Consider the following 14067-nt stretch of genomic DNA (forward strand, 5'->3'; position numbering starts at 1 on the left):
TTGTCAAGCAGAGCTTGTGCCACCTGGATTTGAAGCCAAAGGTGGAAATCCTAAATCGGGTCTAGGGGGTGGCATGCACCGGGGGAGAGGTGATTTTTGCATACCACCAAAGCATCCGAAGTGATAAGCTAGAAAATATTAATAAGGACTCAAACATAAGCTAGGTGAGGAGGTTTGTTTGAGCCAATCATTTTGCCAGTTTAGCAGCTAACATCTTTCCCCCAGTAGGATTCCCAGAACCCCGTCCTCTGTAGGCAAGAAACAGTTCAGTTTTAGCTCTGTTGATTTCCATTCTCTCTGTTCTACTCAACTAACCTCTCCCTCTCTTTTTCTTTTTCCTGGAACAAATTCTCTCTTAACTACTGCTTGCACAGGCCCTCTTTATGATCTTGTGAGCTTCCGGGCTCAGGTGGGAATGGGCTTGCCATCCCTCCTTGCCTGGAGGCCTGCCTGCGCTCCTCCTTCTGGTAGCTGCGGTGACAGCTCTCTCCACCCCCTACCTCAGTCTTCACTAATCACCCTTCAGGGTGATATTATTCAAATCTTTATGTAGTTTCTTCCTTCTTTCTTTCCTTCCTTCCTTCCATCCTTCTGTAGCTCCATGCCCAGCATGGAGCCCAACACAGGGCTTGAACTCACGACCCTGAGATCAAGACCTGAGCTGAGATCAAGAGTCAGATGCTTGGCCAACTGAGCCACCCAGGCGCCCCTCTTTATGTAGTTTCTATTGCCAAAACACTGCATGACTGCACAGGAAGTGCAACCTTTTAAGTCTTCTAATCTGTAGCAGCGCGTACTCTTTTACTCCCAGCCTACCATGGCAATCCAGCATATCTCATCTTCTATACACATCACAGGAGTCTTGGTTTTCGGGGGACCCCCACTTCATCCTTAGCATTCTGATACTTCCTCTTGTCTTAGTCTGTTTGGGCTGCTATCACAAAATACCATAGACCAGGTGGCTTCTAAACAACAGAAATTTACTTCTCACAGTCCTGGAGGCTGGGAAGTCCAAGATCAAGGTGCTGGCAGAGTCAGTGTCCGATGAGAGCCTGCTTCCTAGCTCATAGACAGCCACCTTCTCACTGTGTCCTCACATGGGGGAAGGCGCAAGGGAGCGATCTGAGGTCTCTTTTAGAGGGGCACTAATCCCACTCATGATGTAATCACTTCTGAAGGCCCCACTTCCAAATACCATCACATAGAGGATTACGTTTCAGCATACAGATTTGGGGGCAGAACACATTCAGTCTATAGCACTTGCACAGTCTCTCTCTGTGACTGCTTTACAATGATAACCACTGCATTATAATTGTCCAGGATGCCAGGTTTTCAAGTTAGTGTTGCCAAGTCTCCATTTCATGTTCAGTCCTCGTCATACCTGGTTTATCCTGCTTTTTCCTTTTCCTTCCATTTTCTCCTGTTCCTTTGAATGCCTCCATGCGTATTTGCTCCTTGTAGAGAATGCAAGGGCAGAGCTAAAGCATAGCTGAATCTGTGATGGTTCGCTGTTCCTAAATGCAGTTTGGGTTAGCTTGGTATTTTAACTTTAAATCACTGTCCTCCATAAAGAAATCCAAAGGGGCTTGTTTAAATAAGTGTTTCTCAAACTTTTTTTTTTAAAGATTTTATTTATTTATTTGAGAGAGAGAGAGAGAATGAGATAGAAAGCACGAGAGGGAAGAGGGTCAGAGGGAGAAGCAGACTCCCCGCTGAGCAGGGAGCCCGATGTGGGACTCGATCCTGGGACTCCAGGATCATGACCCGAGCAGAAGGCAGTCGCTTAACCAACTGAGCCACACAGACGCCCCTCTCAAACTTTATCATGCATATAAATCATGTGGAGAGTATTGTTAAAAAAGGAGATTATGATGCAGTAGATCTGGGGTGGGGCTGAGAGTCCGCATTTCCAACAAGCAGCCAAGTGATGGTGACATTGCTGGGCTCTGCCCCAAACGATGAGTAACGAGAGTCTTAAATAAACCTGTCAAGGGGCTTCCTTTACGTACAGGACAGGGGCCAAAGATGTCGTGAGAGGGACTCACCCATGTGGTGTAGGTTATCATATAATCACTCTATCCCGTGGTTTTTCTCACTTCCACTCTGTAAAGGTATGGCAAGTTTCCAGTGAAGTGTCTAAGGCGTTTATGAGTCCCTGCATAGAATGGGTTGTGTGCAAGAGCTGAGTAGCTACGGTGTGTGTGATCTTTTCTTCCTGTGTCCGCCAGGCTGGTACAACCGTCTGTACATTAACTTCACGCTGCGACGCCACATCTTCTTCTTCTTGCTCCAGACCTACTTCCCTGCCACCCTGATGGTCATGTTGTCCTGGGTGTCCTTCTGGATCGATCGCAGAGCGGTGCCCGCCAGAGTCCCTCTAGGTAAGGAACATCTCAAGTTTGTCCTTCGGACACCCGAAAATACAAGTAATTTCTACCAGATGAAACCATTCATTTCAAATTGGTTCTAACCCCCCGGTGGCATGATAACTTGGAAACACCAGGTTATTGATTCACAGGTAAAATGCCATTATTAAGACCCTATGTGGCAAAACTGTTTCCAGGGCCCCACGAGTGCCCATGCAAACAACCTACCTTCAGTTTTGTTAGAACCATGTTCTGGGGTGGATGGTCCTGGTGTGTGGGTGCTTTTTCTGCCTACCTACATAGGGAAACCACGTTCTATAACAGGGTTTCTCTAAAGGAGGCCCAAGGGATCTTTGCAATGGAATCTCTGGGGGAAATTGTTAAAAATGAAGACTCCTGTGTCTCGTCTACATGTATAGAATCAGAATCTCTGAGAAAGGACCGGAACCTACATTTTGAACAAGGTCTCCCAGTAATTCTTCTACATACTCAGGTCTGACAATCCCTACTCCGTAAGCATTTGATGAATAGCTATTTGCCATCAACTCTCTCCCCTACCTTAATGTCACACCCACTCAGTCACATGACCATTGCTCAGATGGTTCTGAGGCTTCAAGAGGGAGGGTGACCCCCCCCAGGTTTTAGTGACACTAAGTTGGAGCTGGCCCTTAAGGTGACCCCAGTCCCCTGTGATTTGGTATTTGCCAAGCAAATGTTCTGAGCTTAATTTGAAATCCCAGGCAAACACCCCTGACAAATGCCCTGTCCTTTAACAGTTGTTCTATAGCTTGAACAGTTACTGTGCTAAATAAACAAACATTCTAGTTTTAAAAATCTAACACCCCTAAATGAGGTTAACATCATTCTTGGTAAAATTGACCCCTGCATCCTCAAGTCAACATTGCTGACTGGGCAGCCAGGTCCAACATGGGGATGGTTGTCAGAATTGCTCTCACAGCTGATAATACAGGCCCAGGACTGCAAGATTCTACACCAGCAGCAAGGACACAAGTACTGAAATATACCTGGTGCACTTTTTCCCCTTTTTGGAGAAGTAGTTACAAGAAACACATATATACCTGCTCATATATATAATCTCTGTTTTTTAATTTATTTATTTAAGATTTTATTTTTTAAAGTAATTTCTGTGTAGGGGGTTGAACTCACAACCCCGAGATCGAGAGTCACATGCTCTACTGACTGAGCCAGCCAGGTGCCCCTATAAATCTCTGTTTTAACCAATTGAATGGAAATAAATATCTTGCCGCCAAAAATATCTAGGGTGGGCTCTCTACAGAAGGACAAGGTGAGACAGGTGTCATGAGTATGTGGAGGGGGTAAGTATGAGAGGTGGAGGAACAGGAGAAGCTTCATAAAAGCTAAATGTTTAGGGGCACCTGGGTGGCTCAGTCAGTTAAGTGTCTGCCTTCAGCTCAGGTCGTGATCTCAGGGTCCTGGGATCCAGCCCCCTGACAAGCTCTCTGCTCAGCGGGGAGTCTGCTTCTCCCTCTCCCTCGGTTCTCTCTCTCTCTTGCTCTCGCTCTCTCAAATAAATAAATAAATCTTTAAAAAAAAAGCTAAATCTTGAAAGATGATTTGGTGTTTGCTAGACAGAGGGGCAGAGATGGAGATTTCTAGGCGGAAGGAGCAGAAGGGACAAAGAACAGAGGTGTGAAGCCCCCCCCAGGGGTTCGGTGAAAGGCAAACGCTTGCTTATTTCTCACTCTGTTTGCAGGTATCACCACCGTGCTGACCATGTCCACCATCATCACGGGCGTGAACGCCTCCATGCCCCGCGTCTCCTACATCAAGGCGGTGGACATCTACCTCTGGGTCAGCTTCGTGTTCGTGTTCCTGTCGGTGCTGGAGTACGCAGCCGTCAACTACCTGACCACCGTGCAGGAGCGCAAGGAGCGGAAGCTGCGCGAGAAGGTGACCTTACCACAAGCGAGGTGTCTGCTCAGGGATAGAGCCTGGTCCGGCTCAGGACCGTGGGCAGGTCAAACCTTCTCTGTAAATTGGGGTGGTGACATGCCCTCCTCCACCTACTTCACCAGTTGGTGTGAAAAGCAAACAAAATAATACGTTAAAACAGTGGGAAATTTACCCTGGGCTACATCTTTTAGTCATTCAAATATTTATTTAGCACCTACCACATACCAGCAACTAAGCCAAGTTAATTAAGACAAAGTCCCTTTAATCGTGGTGGTGTTCATTGTTTAGACCTAAAAATAGATGACAGTTCATCATGCTGAAACAATTATTTGTGAGCCCAGAGGTGTAATTAAAAACAAACAAACAAACAAATAAACAAAACTTCCAGGGAAGCACATTCTCCATTCTAGGAACTCTCCTTTCATATGTGACCCCTGGGATCATCTTCCCTCCCACCCGGCTTTTCTTTCTTCCTCCTGTCTGCAGTCAAATGGTGCTCGCTTGGCAGCACATATACTGTCTGCAGTCAAATGGTTATTTCCTCCAGAAAACTAGAACTAAGTAGGAGTAAACTATCTCCACAATGCTACACCTTTCAATCCCCACCCGATCACACCACACACACACACACACACACACACACACACAGACACACACACACACACACACACACGTAATGTTATCTGAAAACAGTCTTATCAGGGCTCCTATCAGTTTATGACCTCAGGGAGAACAGGACAATTATCTGATCATGAACCTTCAGGGGTTGGTCTCTGAGACATGTGATGCTCCCTCGGAGTTGCTTCTTAGACTTGGAACAAAACAGGACACCTGCTCTTTTGGCATGTTTGCAGTGCCAACACCGTTATTTTCCCATGCCCTGCCCCTAACTGGGAATAAAAGAAACTAGAAAAGGCAACCCCCCGCCGGCATGTGGTTTCTTCTGAGAGCTGGAGCTAAGCTCGCATCCCAGTGTGTGTTTGCTGTGTTCTCAGCTTCCTTGCACCTGTGGAATACCCCAGCCACGCGGGGTCATGCTGGATGGCAGCTACAGTGACGGGGAGGTTAATGACCTGGGCAACTACATACCGGAGAATGGAGAGAAGCCAGACAAGATGATGGTGCAGCTGACCTTGGCCTCGGAGAGGAGCTCCCCCCAGAGGAAAAGCCAGAGGAGCAGCTATGTGAGCATGAGGATCGACACCCATGCCATTGATAAATACTCCAGGATAATTTTTCCAGCGGCATATATTTTATTCAATTTAATATACTGGTCTATTTTCTCATAAATGCCTGTTAACTCTATAAATTTCACATTCTTCTGTATGTACCACAGAAATACCTGTATGATGAAAGTAATTTAAGGTTATGATGCAACTAAAGTTCCCACTACCCGCCCTTCACCAGCTTTCCAAAACTACATGGACAAGACACCCCCTGGTTTAATTTGCACTTGGTAACCACCTATTGTATCCACAGCATTATACTCCGTGCTGCCAGGAATAGGACACCCGTAGCAACTGGTGATACTTGTTACCAGGATCCCCTGGAAGAGCACACTGCCCATGTTGTGGACACACTGTAGCTCAACCTTTTAGACCCTAGGTGCTTATTCACATGAATGATGCCCTCCATGTGCATGTCGTTATATTCTCCGGACTAGATGGAATTGGGAAGCACCTAAAACTCCCATGGAACGTACATGTCCCCACTTTGACCAAAATTAATGTTTCACTTCATAGTCTATTCCCTATTTTTCAATGTGTCTCCTCATGTTTATTTTAATACAAGGCAATAATAATTTTCTTATTTTTATTTACATCTTATGGTTCATGAGGTTTCACTTCTTCAGAAGCAAAGCTCTTTAGATCGGTGCAATGGCTTCTGATTTGGGGTGGAGGGGGCAGTTTCCCTGGTAGGGAAACTATGAAGAAGAGGGTCTGCATTCTGTCAGTTCTGTCGTAGAGATAACTAGCCTAGAAAACTTGTGTTTCAGTGTTTCCTGTTTCATAATCACTGTTTCATGTAGCTCTGCCGTAGAGCATGTCCTAGTTCAAAGTGAAGTCCTTTCTCAGTAGTGTGATACCTTCACTGAGGAACTTGGAAATAGACAGTTTTCTGCACATACATTTCAAGAAAATGCATCATTTGGGACTACTACCTGTTACTCATTAGGATGAGAAATACTCACATGGTTTCTGAAGAAAAAAAGAACACTGGAAAGAAGAAGAAATGGAAAGACATCACTGAACATCTCCAGTTACACTTAGTAAATGCCACCATTTTCTGTGAACCAGAAAACAATGTCCACCTCTCGCCAGGGCATGGGATAAGAGAAAGGGTTCTAATTTGACGTATTCTTTAAAAATATAAATAAGTTATTCATACTATATATCTACAGGATCAACCGCCACAAAACTTATCCAAATAGCATTTGTTTGAAACTCACTTTAATAAAGTGAATTCTATACACAATGATGTCATTTTCTTTCCACAGTTAATTGAACTTCATATGAGAACCATACTTCATTCTAATATGAAAATAAAACCATATTTGCCCAAATCCTAATTACAAGGTAGTCTCCCATTTCTCCCAATAAAAACTCATGAAAACAAAGTTTTTTGGCAAACTCAAGAAGAGGGATATAGTTGAAATAAACATTAGCTTTTGATATTTAAAGACATTTTTATTTTATTTTTTTTTAAATGGATCAGTTATTTAATTACGTTCTTTGTAAGAAATTTAGAACACCAATTTGTGAGGGTAAACTCCATTTGTGAGAGAAAACACAGAGCGGAGGTAGCCCTGAAGCTGAGGAACAGCTTTGATTTTTGGCAGAATTTGCAAGTCCACAGCTTTCTGATCAACCTTGCGCTGCTCTGTAATCTCGTATTTCTCTTTCTCGGTGTCGAAGATCTCACCTTCCTGGTGTCTGGGCTTACGCAGCTTCTTCTTCTTGAAGTAAGCATCAGTGAGATGTTTGGGGATTTTCACACTGCTGATATCAATTTTGGTAGAAGTAGCAATGACAAATTTCTGGTGTGTTCTACGCAGAGGAACTCGATTGAGGGACAGAGGTCCAGTCACAAGTAGCAAGCCACTGCTCAGTTGCTTCAGGAAAACTACCCTCTTGCCTCTGTGGCGCCCAGTGAGGATGATCAAAATGGTCCCAGGGGTGATACTAGCTCGCAGCTTTCTCACGTGCTGACTGAAAGGTTTTTTGCCGTGGCTCAACAGCTTTCGAGGCACATCTTCAGTAGGGTAATACCTAGGCATTTTGCGAAGTTTAACCACTCGGGTACCACCATTCTTGTCACCACCAACTGGTTTTGTGACAGTAGCAAGAACTTTCTCCTTCTTTTTCTTTTCAACCCTAGACTTAGCTGCCGAATACTTCCTCTTGTACATGGCCTTTCTGGGATACATAGCCGATCGGGAATATCTGCCAATTCCTCTGACAAGTACAGGGTTTCGGCTGCAGGGGGGCTTCCCCTTCTTTGGCGTTTTAGCCTTGGGGTTACCCTTCTTAGCCTTGCCACCGGCATCAGCCTTCTTAGCTTCAGGTTTCTTCTCCTTAGTATCCGGCTTCTCAGCTTTTTCGCCCGCCATCTTGCAAGATGGGAAAGAGTAAAGACATTTTTAAACATTACTTTTTTCATGCTTATTTTAGGAAACAATTTCAATCAAACTCTTCACAAACTTCCTTGCCACTCACTTCTTCCTCATGACCAGAGCCACTCTGAGTCATATAACAAGGTTTCCAGGGCACATCATCTGAATTTCCATCTACTTTGTTTGGAAAACTCATATAGGATGCTGCATTAGTCTGCTCAGGCTGCCATAGCAGGTGGCTTAAACAACACAAATTTATTTTCCCTTAGTTCTGGAGGCTGAAGTCCAAGATCAAGGTGTTGGCAGGTTGGTTTCTCCTGAGGTCTCCCTCCTTGACTTGCAGATGCCCACCTTCTTGCTATGTCCTCGCATGGCCTTTTTCTCTGAGCCCATGCATCCCTGGTGTCTCTTTCTTTTCTATAAGGACACTAGACATACTGGATTAGAGCTCCACCCTTATGATCTCATTTACCTTAATTGCCTCTTTAAAAGCCCTATCTCCAAATAAGTGACAGTGGGAGTGAAGACTTCAACATATAAATTGGGGACAGAGTGGGGCAAAATCCAGTCCAGAACAGATGTCCATGGGAATTATTCATTTGCATAATAGTACATCTTATAGGTGTTTACTCTTGATCTTTATAATGTAATCACATACAGTATTGTTTTTTAAAGTTTATAGTGATATCCACACTGGTAGTTAGGAAGAAAAAGCGATTAAATTCATGCTAAATTTCTTTGCTGTCTTAAAGCAATTCTCTCAGGGGACCTCTTCAAGCATTTCAATGCTAATGTTTTCTCAAGGCTGTACTTTGCTGTCAAAGCTCTGTGTTTGAGAGAATTCTAATATGACTTTGTAAAGACCCAAATATAAAGCAACTGTTTCTGAGGGATAATTTTGGAGAGAACCTCACCATTTATGTGGGCATCTATAGTACTTAATAAATTTTTGCTGGCGTGACTGGAGAACAGGAAGATATGGGGTTAATAATATTATCTGGTTAAGAGGCAGGTACCATCATATGCCCATACTGAATAATTTTTCAAGAGTCAAAATACTGGGGGCCCCTGGGTGGCTAAGATGGTTAAGCATCTGCCTTCGGCTCAGGTCATGATCCCAGGGTCCTGGGATGGAGCCCTGCATCGGGCTCCCTGCTCAGTGGGGAGTCTGCTTCTCCCTCTCCCTCTACCTGCCCTCCCCTTGCTTGTGCTCACTCTCTGTCAAATAAATAAAAAAATCTAAAAAAAAAAGAGAAAGTCAAAATACTGTAAAATACAGTTGATTTGAACTATATCAAACATAGTTTATTCTCTGGTAGTTCAGAGGGTAGTTCAAGATTTTGAGGGTTTATCGTCATTGTTGTGCTATAATGTGGACATCATAAAGATGTTAAAAAAAAGTGTTAGCCAGGAAGGAACTGGAGTCAGTCAGACCAGCTTTTACTTAATGGCAATATTCTCTTTCTGTGTCATATATCCCTAACCAATATTCATTAGTTTTTTCATAATTCATATTTTTTAAATGATTTTTTTTTTAGATTTTATTGATTTGACAGCAAGAGAGAGAGCACAAGCAGGGGGAGTGGCAGAGGGAGAGGGAGAAGCAGACTCCCCACTGAGCAGGGAGCCCGATGTAGGGCTCAATCTCAGGACCCTGAGATCATGACCTGAGCTGAAGTCACATGCTTAACAACTGAGCCACCCAGGGGCCCTCATAATTCATATTTTAGAGAAGAGTGGTGATGCTAGATATTAGGAAGAATAAAAAATGGCTTGTTAGTAACAGTGAAACCTCACATTTGTAAAACCCAGTTATAAACAAGTACTTTTTTTTTTTAAGTAGGGTGGAGCCCAGTGCAGGGCTTGAACTCACAATCCTGAGATCAAGACCTGAACTGAAATCGAGAGTTGGATGCTTAACCTACTGAGCCACCCAGGTGCCCCAGAAACAAGTACTTTTTTTAAAAAAGATTTTATTTATTTATTTGTCAGAGACAGAGAGGGAGAGAGCGAAAGTGCACAAGCAGGGGGAGTGGCAGGCAGAGGGAGAAGCAGGCTCCCCGCTGAGCAGGAAGCCCGATGCGGGACTTGATCCCCTGGGATCATGACCTGAGCTGAAGGCTGACGCTTAACCATCTGAGCCACTCAGGCGCCCCACAAACAAGTACTTTTGATGTGGCACTTTGGGGTCTGGGAGCAAATGGTCAAGAAGGAATTCTTGAAATGTCTTTGGTGCAGAAAAAGGTGTGTGTGTGCTTTAAGAGTGCAAAAAGAGGTGGGTTTATTAAATGGACAGGACCCGTGGGCAGAAAGCTGCACTGGGCTTGTGAGGAGTGACTGATTACATACTTTCAAGTGGGGAGGAGGTTAGGGATAGCATTAAGTCTCTAAAGAATTTGGAAGCAAGGTTTCCAGGACCTTGGGGGCCAGCTGTTGTTCGAATAAGGTCATTTACTTCGGTCTGGTAAACCCTTAGTCAGGAAACCCTTCAAATGTGTTATCAGTGGGCCATCCATTTGGATGGTTGCTAACATATCTTGGAGAGGTAGAGATAAAGTAAGTTTCCAAAGGGATTTTCATATGTTAAAGAAGACTTACAGGATCCTGGAGGTAGGGCTAATGTCAAGCTAAAGTTGCCTTTTGCCTCTAGCAGAGTACTAATACTGAAGCAGTTGAGTTCTTGGAGGAAGGAAGGTCACTCTGCCTGTCCTAAGTACTTGTCAATGGGCTGGAAGTTGTAAGGAAGTTTAATTTTTTCTACATTTCTTTCACCTTTGTTCTCCACATCACTTTCACATAGTGTATTTGTATTAAAGATTCCTAAGTTTCAAGTACAAAAAACTTTCATTTTGTGGTAACTCACTAAAGAACTCATACGAAGAGACATAGACTAAGAAGTCAGTGAAGGGGGCACCTGGGTGGCTCAGTTGGTTAAGCGTCTGCCTTCGGCTCAGGTCGTGATCTTCTATCCTGGGATAGAGCCCCACATTGGGCTCCCTGCTTCTCCCTCTTCCTATACCCCTCTCCCGGCTTGTACTTGCTCTTTTTCTCTCTCTCATATAAATAAATAAAATCTTCAAAAAAAAGTCGGTGAAAGAAAAGAATAAGATGAACTCTTGATGAAAATTTAATATCTAATTAGCAGGGAAAAAAACAAACAACACGTCCATTTCAGGCCAAATGATAGTTGAACACAACCCTAATGACTGCAAGATAAAATTCAAACTCTTTTTGGTCTATACAGCATTCCACAGTTTGATTTGTCTGATGAATGTGACAGCATCTTTGGCATTTTGTAACTTGAACCCTCCTATACCTGATTCTCCAATATATAAAAGCCCTTTCAACTTTTTATAGCTCTCATCTATTCTGAAAACTGAAAATAAGACAGGGAAACACAATGTATAAAGAAATGCAAAAAGTAAATACTCCCCAAATCCCCACCATTTCCTTGGCTTAAAAACTGGGAGCAGCAGAGAGAGGGAGAGGGAGAAGCAGGCTCCCTGCTGAGCAAGGAGCCCGATGTGGGACTCGATCCCAGGACTCTGGGATCGTGACCTGAGCTGAAAGCAGATGCTTAACCAACTGAGCCACCCAGGTGTCCCTTGACATTTCTAAGAGTAGTATTAACACTGGAGAAAACTGACCGGAGCAAGAAAAAAGGTTCTGGCAGCAAATATTAAATATAATCTTAATGTTTGGGGCTTGCAACATAGAATCTAGACGAATTCTAAAACATTGTCCCTAAAAATGATGGATTCCAAGGAAATGAAAATTCTTGTAGGCTGAGAGGTCAATAGAATTATTTGATAAGGATTAAATAAAGAGGCACAGAAGTTGCTTTAGGAAATTTTCCTGGTTACAATAGCAAGGTTTCTTCTATGCAAAGGCCAAGTTTTAAATCTCATTCAGGCATGTTTTAACAGGATTCCACTTGTAACTTTCCAGTAGGTTTGTTCCTCTTAGATCTTCTATTGGAAAGCAATCAACTTTAGTATTGCCCAATTTAATGATATGCCTAGAAAAATCATTCAAGCATGATGAGAAAAGAAAAAATGATCTCTGCAAATTTCTCAATATTCACTGAAAATTGGCACCATTTTCTCAAGTGGTACATCTGCACACAACTATCCTTATACGAAAATCAATTTTAGTGTTCTGGCTTCTCCCCAAAATACCATGACTACAACTTAATATGAACCTGGCTACATAGTTACTGACTTTGCCATTTTTTTTTCTTTAAGATTTTATTTATTTATTTGAGAGAATGAGAGAGAGAGAGAGCATGAGGTGGGGTAGGGTCAGAGGGAGAAGCAGACTCCCCACTGAGCAGGGAGCCCGCTGTGGGACTCAATCCCGGGACTCCAGGATCATTACCTGAGCCAAAGGCAGTCGCCCAACCAACTGAGCCACCCAGGCGCCCTGGTTTTGCCATTTCAACTAGTTAACAATCTTTGCAAAATTGTCTTTAGTTATGAAATATGGCATAATTGTACTCACATATGTCTGGTGGATTTACCTAAAAACTAAAGATTTAAGGTTCAGCTTCACAACTATTTTCCCATTTTGTAATACCGTTCCGTAACACAATTATCACGGCATTCCTCAAGTTGGATTTCCGTATTGGGGTATTTGCTGCATCTATTTTTAATTGGGATAAAAATACAATTTGATTCTTGCAACTCGGATATCCCCAGGGCAGTGTTGGCATTATCTAGTAATGTGTTAAGAAAGCAGAATCGCAGGGGTGCCTGGGTGGCTCAGTTGGTTAAGGGTCTGCCTTCAGCTCAGGTCATGATCCCGGGGTCCTGGGATTGAGCCCCGCATCGGGCTCCCTGCTCAGCCGTAAGCCTGCTTCTCCCTCTCCCACTCCCCCGCTTGTGTTCCCTCTCACACTGTCTCTCTCTCTCTCTCTCTCTCTATTAAATAAATAAATAAAATGTTTAAAAAAAAAGAAAGCAAAATCTCAGTACCCGCCTTCCACCTTCTCAATTACAACCCATATTTTAACAAGATCCCTTAGGTGATTCATTTGGGGCTGCCACTCAGCCCAGGCAGTGAGAGGATGCACCCAAGGCAGAACAAAAGAGAAGTTTATTGATCACACTGCGGTGGGCAAGACAGTAAAGGAGAGACTGTCAGGAGGTAGTGGTGAGGGGCCACAGTTATAGGGCGGCATAAGGGAGTCTGGGGATATATGGAATTTTCGAAACCTTTTTTTGGTAATTTTAGGAACTGCGCCTGGTTGTGAGTAGCCCATTGGTCAGTTAGGGCCTATGGCTATTTCGAGGTGGGTCACTTAAAGAGCCTCTTTGTATTCAGCTCAGTGGTCGCTGTGGGTCCTTTTGCCTTGCTCAAGATTCCATCGCTCAAGCGTTGTGTAAAACAGCCTCCACAATTCATTTGTACATTCAAATTAGCCAAAGCTCGGAACTAGGCTCACATAACCATACATCTTTGAGTATCATTCTCAAGTGATTTAAGAGCTACATTCATACATTCAACAACTCAATACTGAAGTCTTACTATATGTGCTAAGCACTGTGTTAAGAGCCAAAGCTGATCTGTTGATCTCAAACAAGTTGGTCAAGAACACTGCTCCTCTCCGCCCCCCACAAACCCCTCAGCAGGAAGCTGCCCGCCCGTCCATTAAGTCTACAGCCCTCAAGCATCAGCTTAAAAACGCAGCTTAAAAAACACAAACGCGTCTACAAAATAGGAAGAAATGTTTGTCCTGGAAACTGCAAAAATATTTCTCCACCACAAAGCTCAACTGAGTTAATTTTTTTTTTTTAATTCTAAGGGCATATGAATCTTAGTTACCTTAGTTACCTTAGTAACTAACTACCTCAGTTACCTTAGTTACCAAATCTAAGTACAGCTTTGGGAGGTAAATTTACAAAAAGCAGAAAAAACTCATAATCCTATTAAGCAGAGGCAACTAGTACTGCTTATCTTTTTTTTCTGTACATTTTTTTTTTTTTTTAAAGATTTTATTTATTTATTTGAGAGAGAGAGAGAATGAGAGATAGAAAGCACGAAGGGAAGAGGGTCAGAGGGAGAAGCAGACTCCCTGCCGAGCAGGAAGCCCGATGCGGGACTCGATCCCGGGACTCCAGGATCATGACCTGAGCCGAAGGCAGTCGCTTAACC

At 43.5% G+C, this 14067-nt stretch overlaps 2 protein-coding genes across 2 annotated transcripts in view; one reads left to right on the forward strand and one right to left on the reverse strand.

The window, feature by feature from the left end:
- Nucleotides 1-6854, forward strand: part of GABRR1 (gamma-aminobutyric acid type A receptor subunit rho1) — a 32393-nt gene extending 25539 nt beyond the window's left edge. The window contains exons 7-9 of the mRNA XM_027603019.2: nucleotides 2229-2381; nucleotides 4102-4298; nucleotides 5297-6854. Of these exons, the coding sequence (XP_027458820.1) occupies nucleotides 2229-2381; nucleotides 4102-4298; nucleotides 5297-5590 (644 nt within the window). The 3' untranslated portion in view covers nucleotides 5591-6854. The remainder of the gene's footprint in view (nucleotides 1-2228; nucleotides 2382-4101; nucleotides 4299-5296) is intronic.
- A 151-nt stretch (nucleotides 6855-7005) lies between these two features.
- LOC113927290 (60S ribosomal protein L6-like) lies at nucleotides 7006-8926 on the reverse strand. The gene has a single exon (XM_035728473.1). It carries the CDS (start codon nucleotides 7909-7911, stop codon nucleotides 7045-7047), a length of 867 nt encoding a protein of 288 aa, XP_035584366.1. The 5' UTR covers nucleotides 7912-8926; the 3' UTR covers nucleotides 7006-7044.
- Between the last annotated feature and the right edge of the window lie 5141 nt (nucleotides 8927-14067).

The sequence above is a fragment of the Zalophus californianus genome, chromosome 7, assembly GCF_009762305.2.
Source record: "Zalophus californianus isolate mZalCal1 chromosome 7, mZalCal1.pri.v2, whole genome shotgun sequence".
NCBI lineage: Eukaryota > Metazoa > Chordata > Mammalia > Carnivora > Otariidae > Zalophus > Zalophus californianus.

Bases quoted from the DNA above. Each gene is read 5' to 3' on its own strand.
- LOC113927290 (XM_035728473.1), bottom strand. From the start codon at position 7,911: ATGGCGGGCGAAAAAGCTGAGAAGCCGGATACTAAGGAGAAGAAACCT.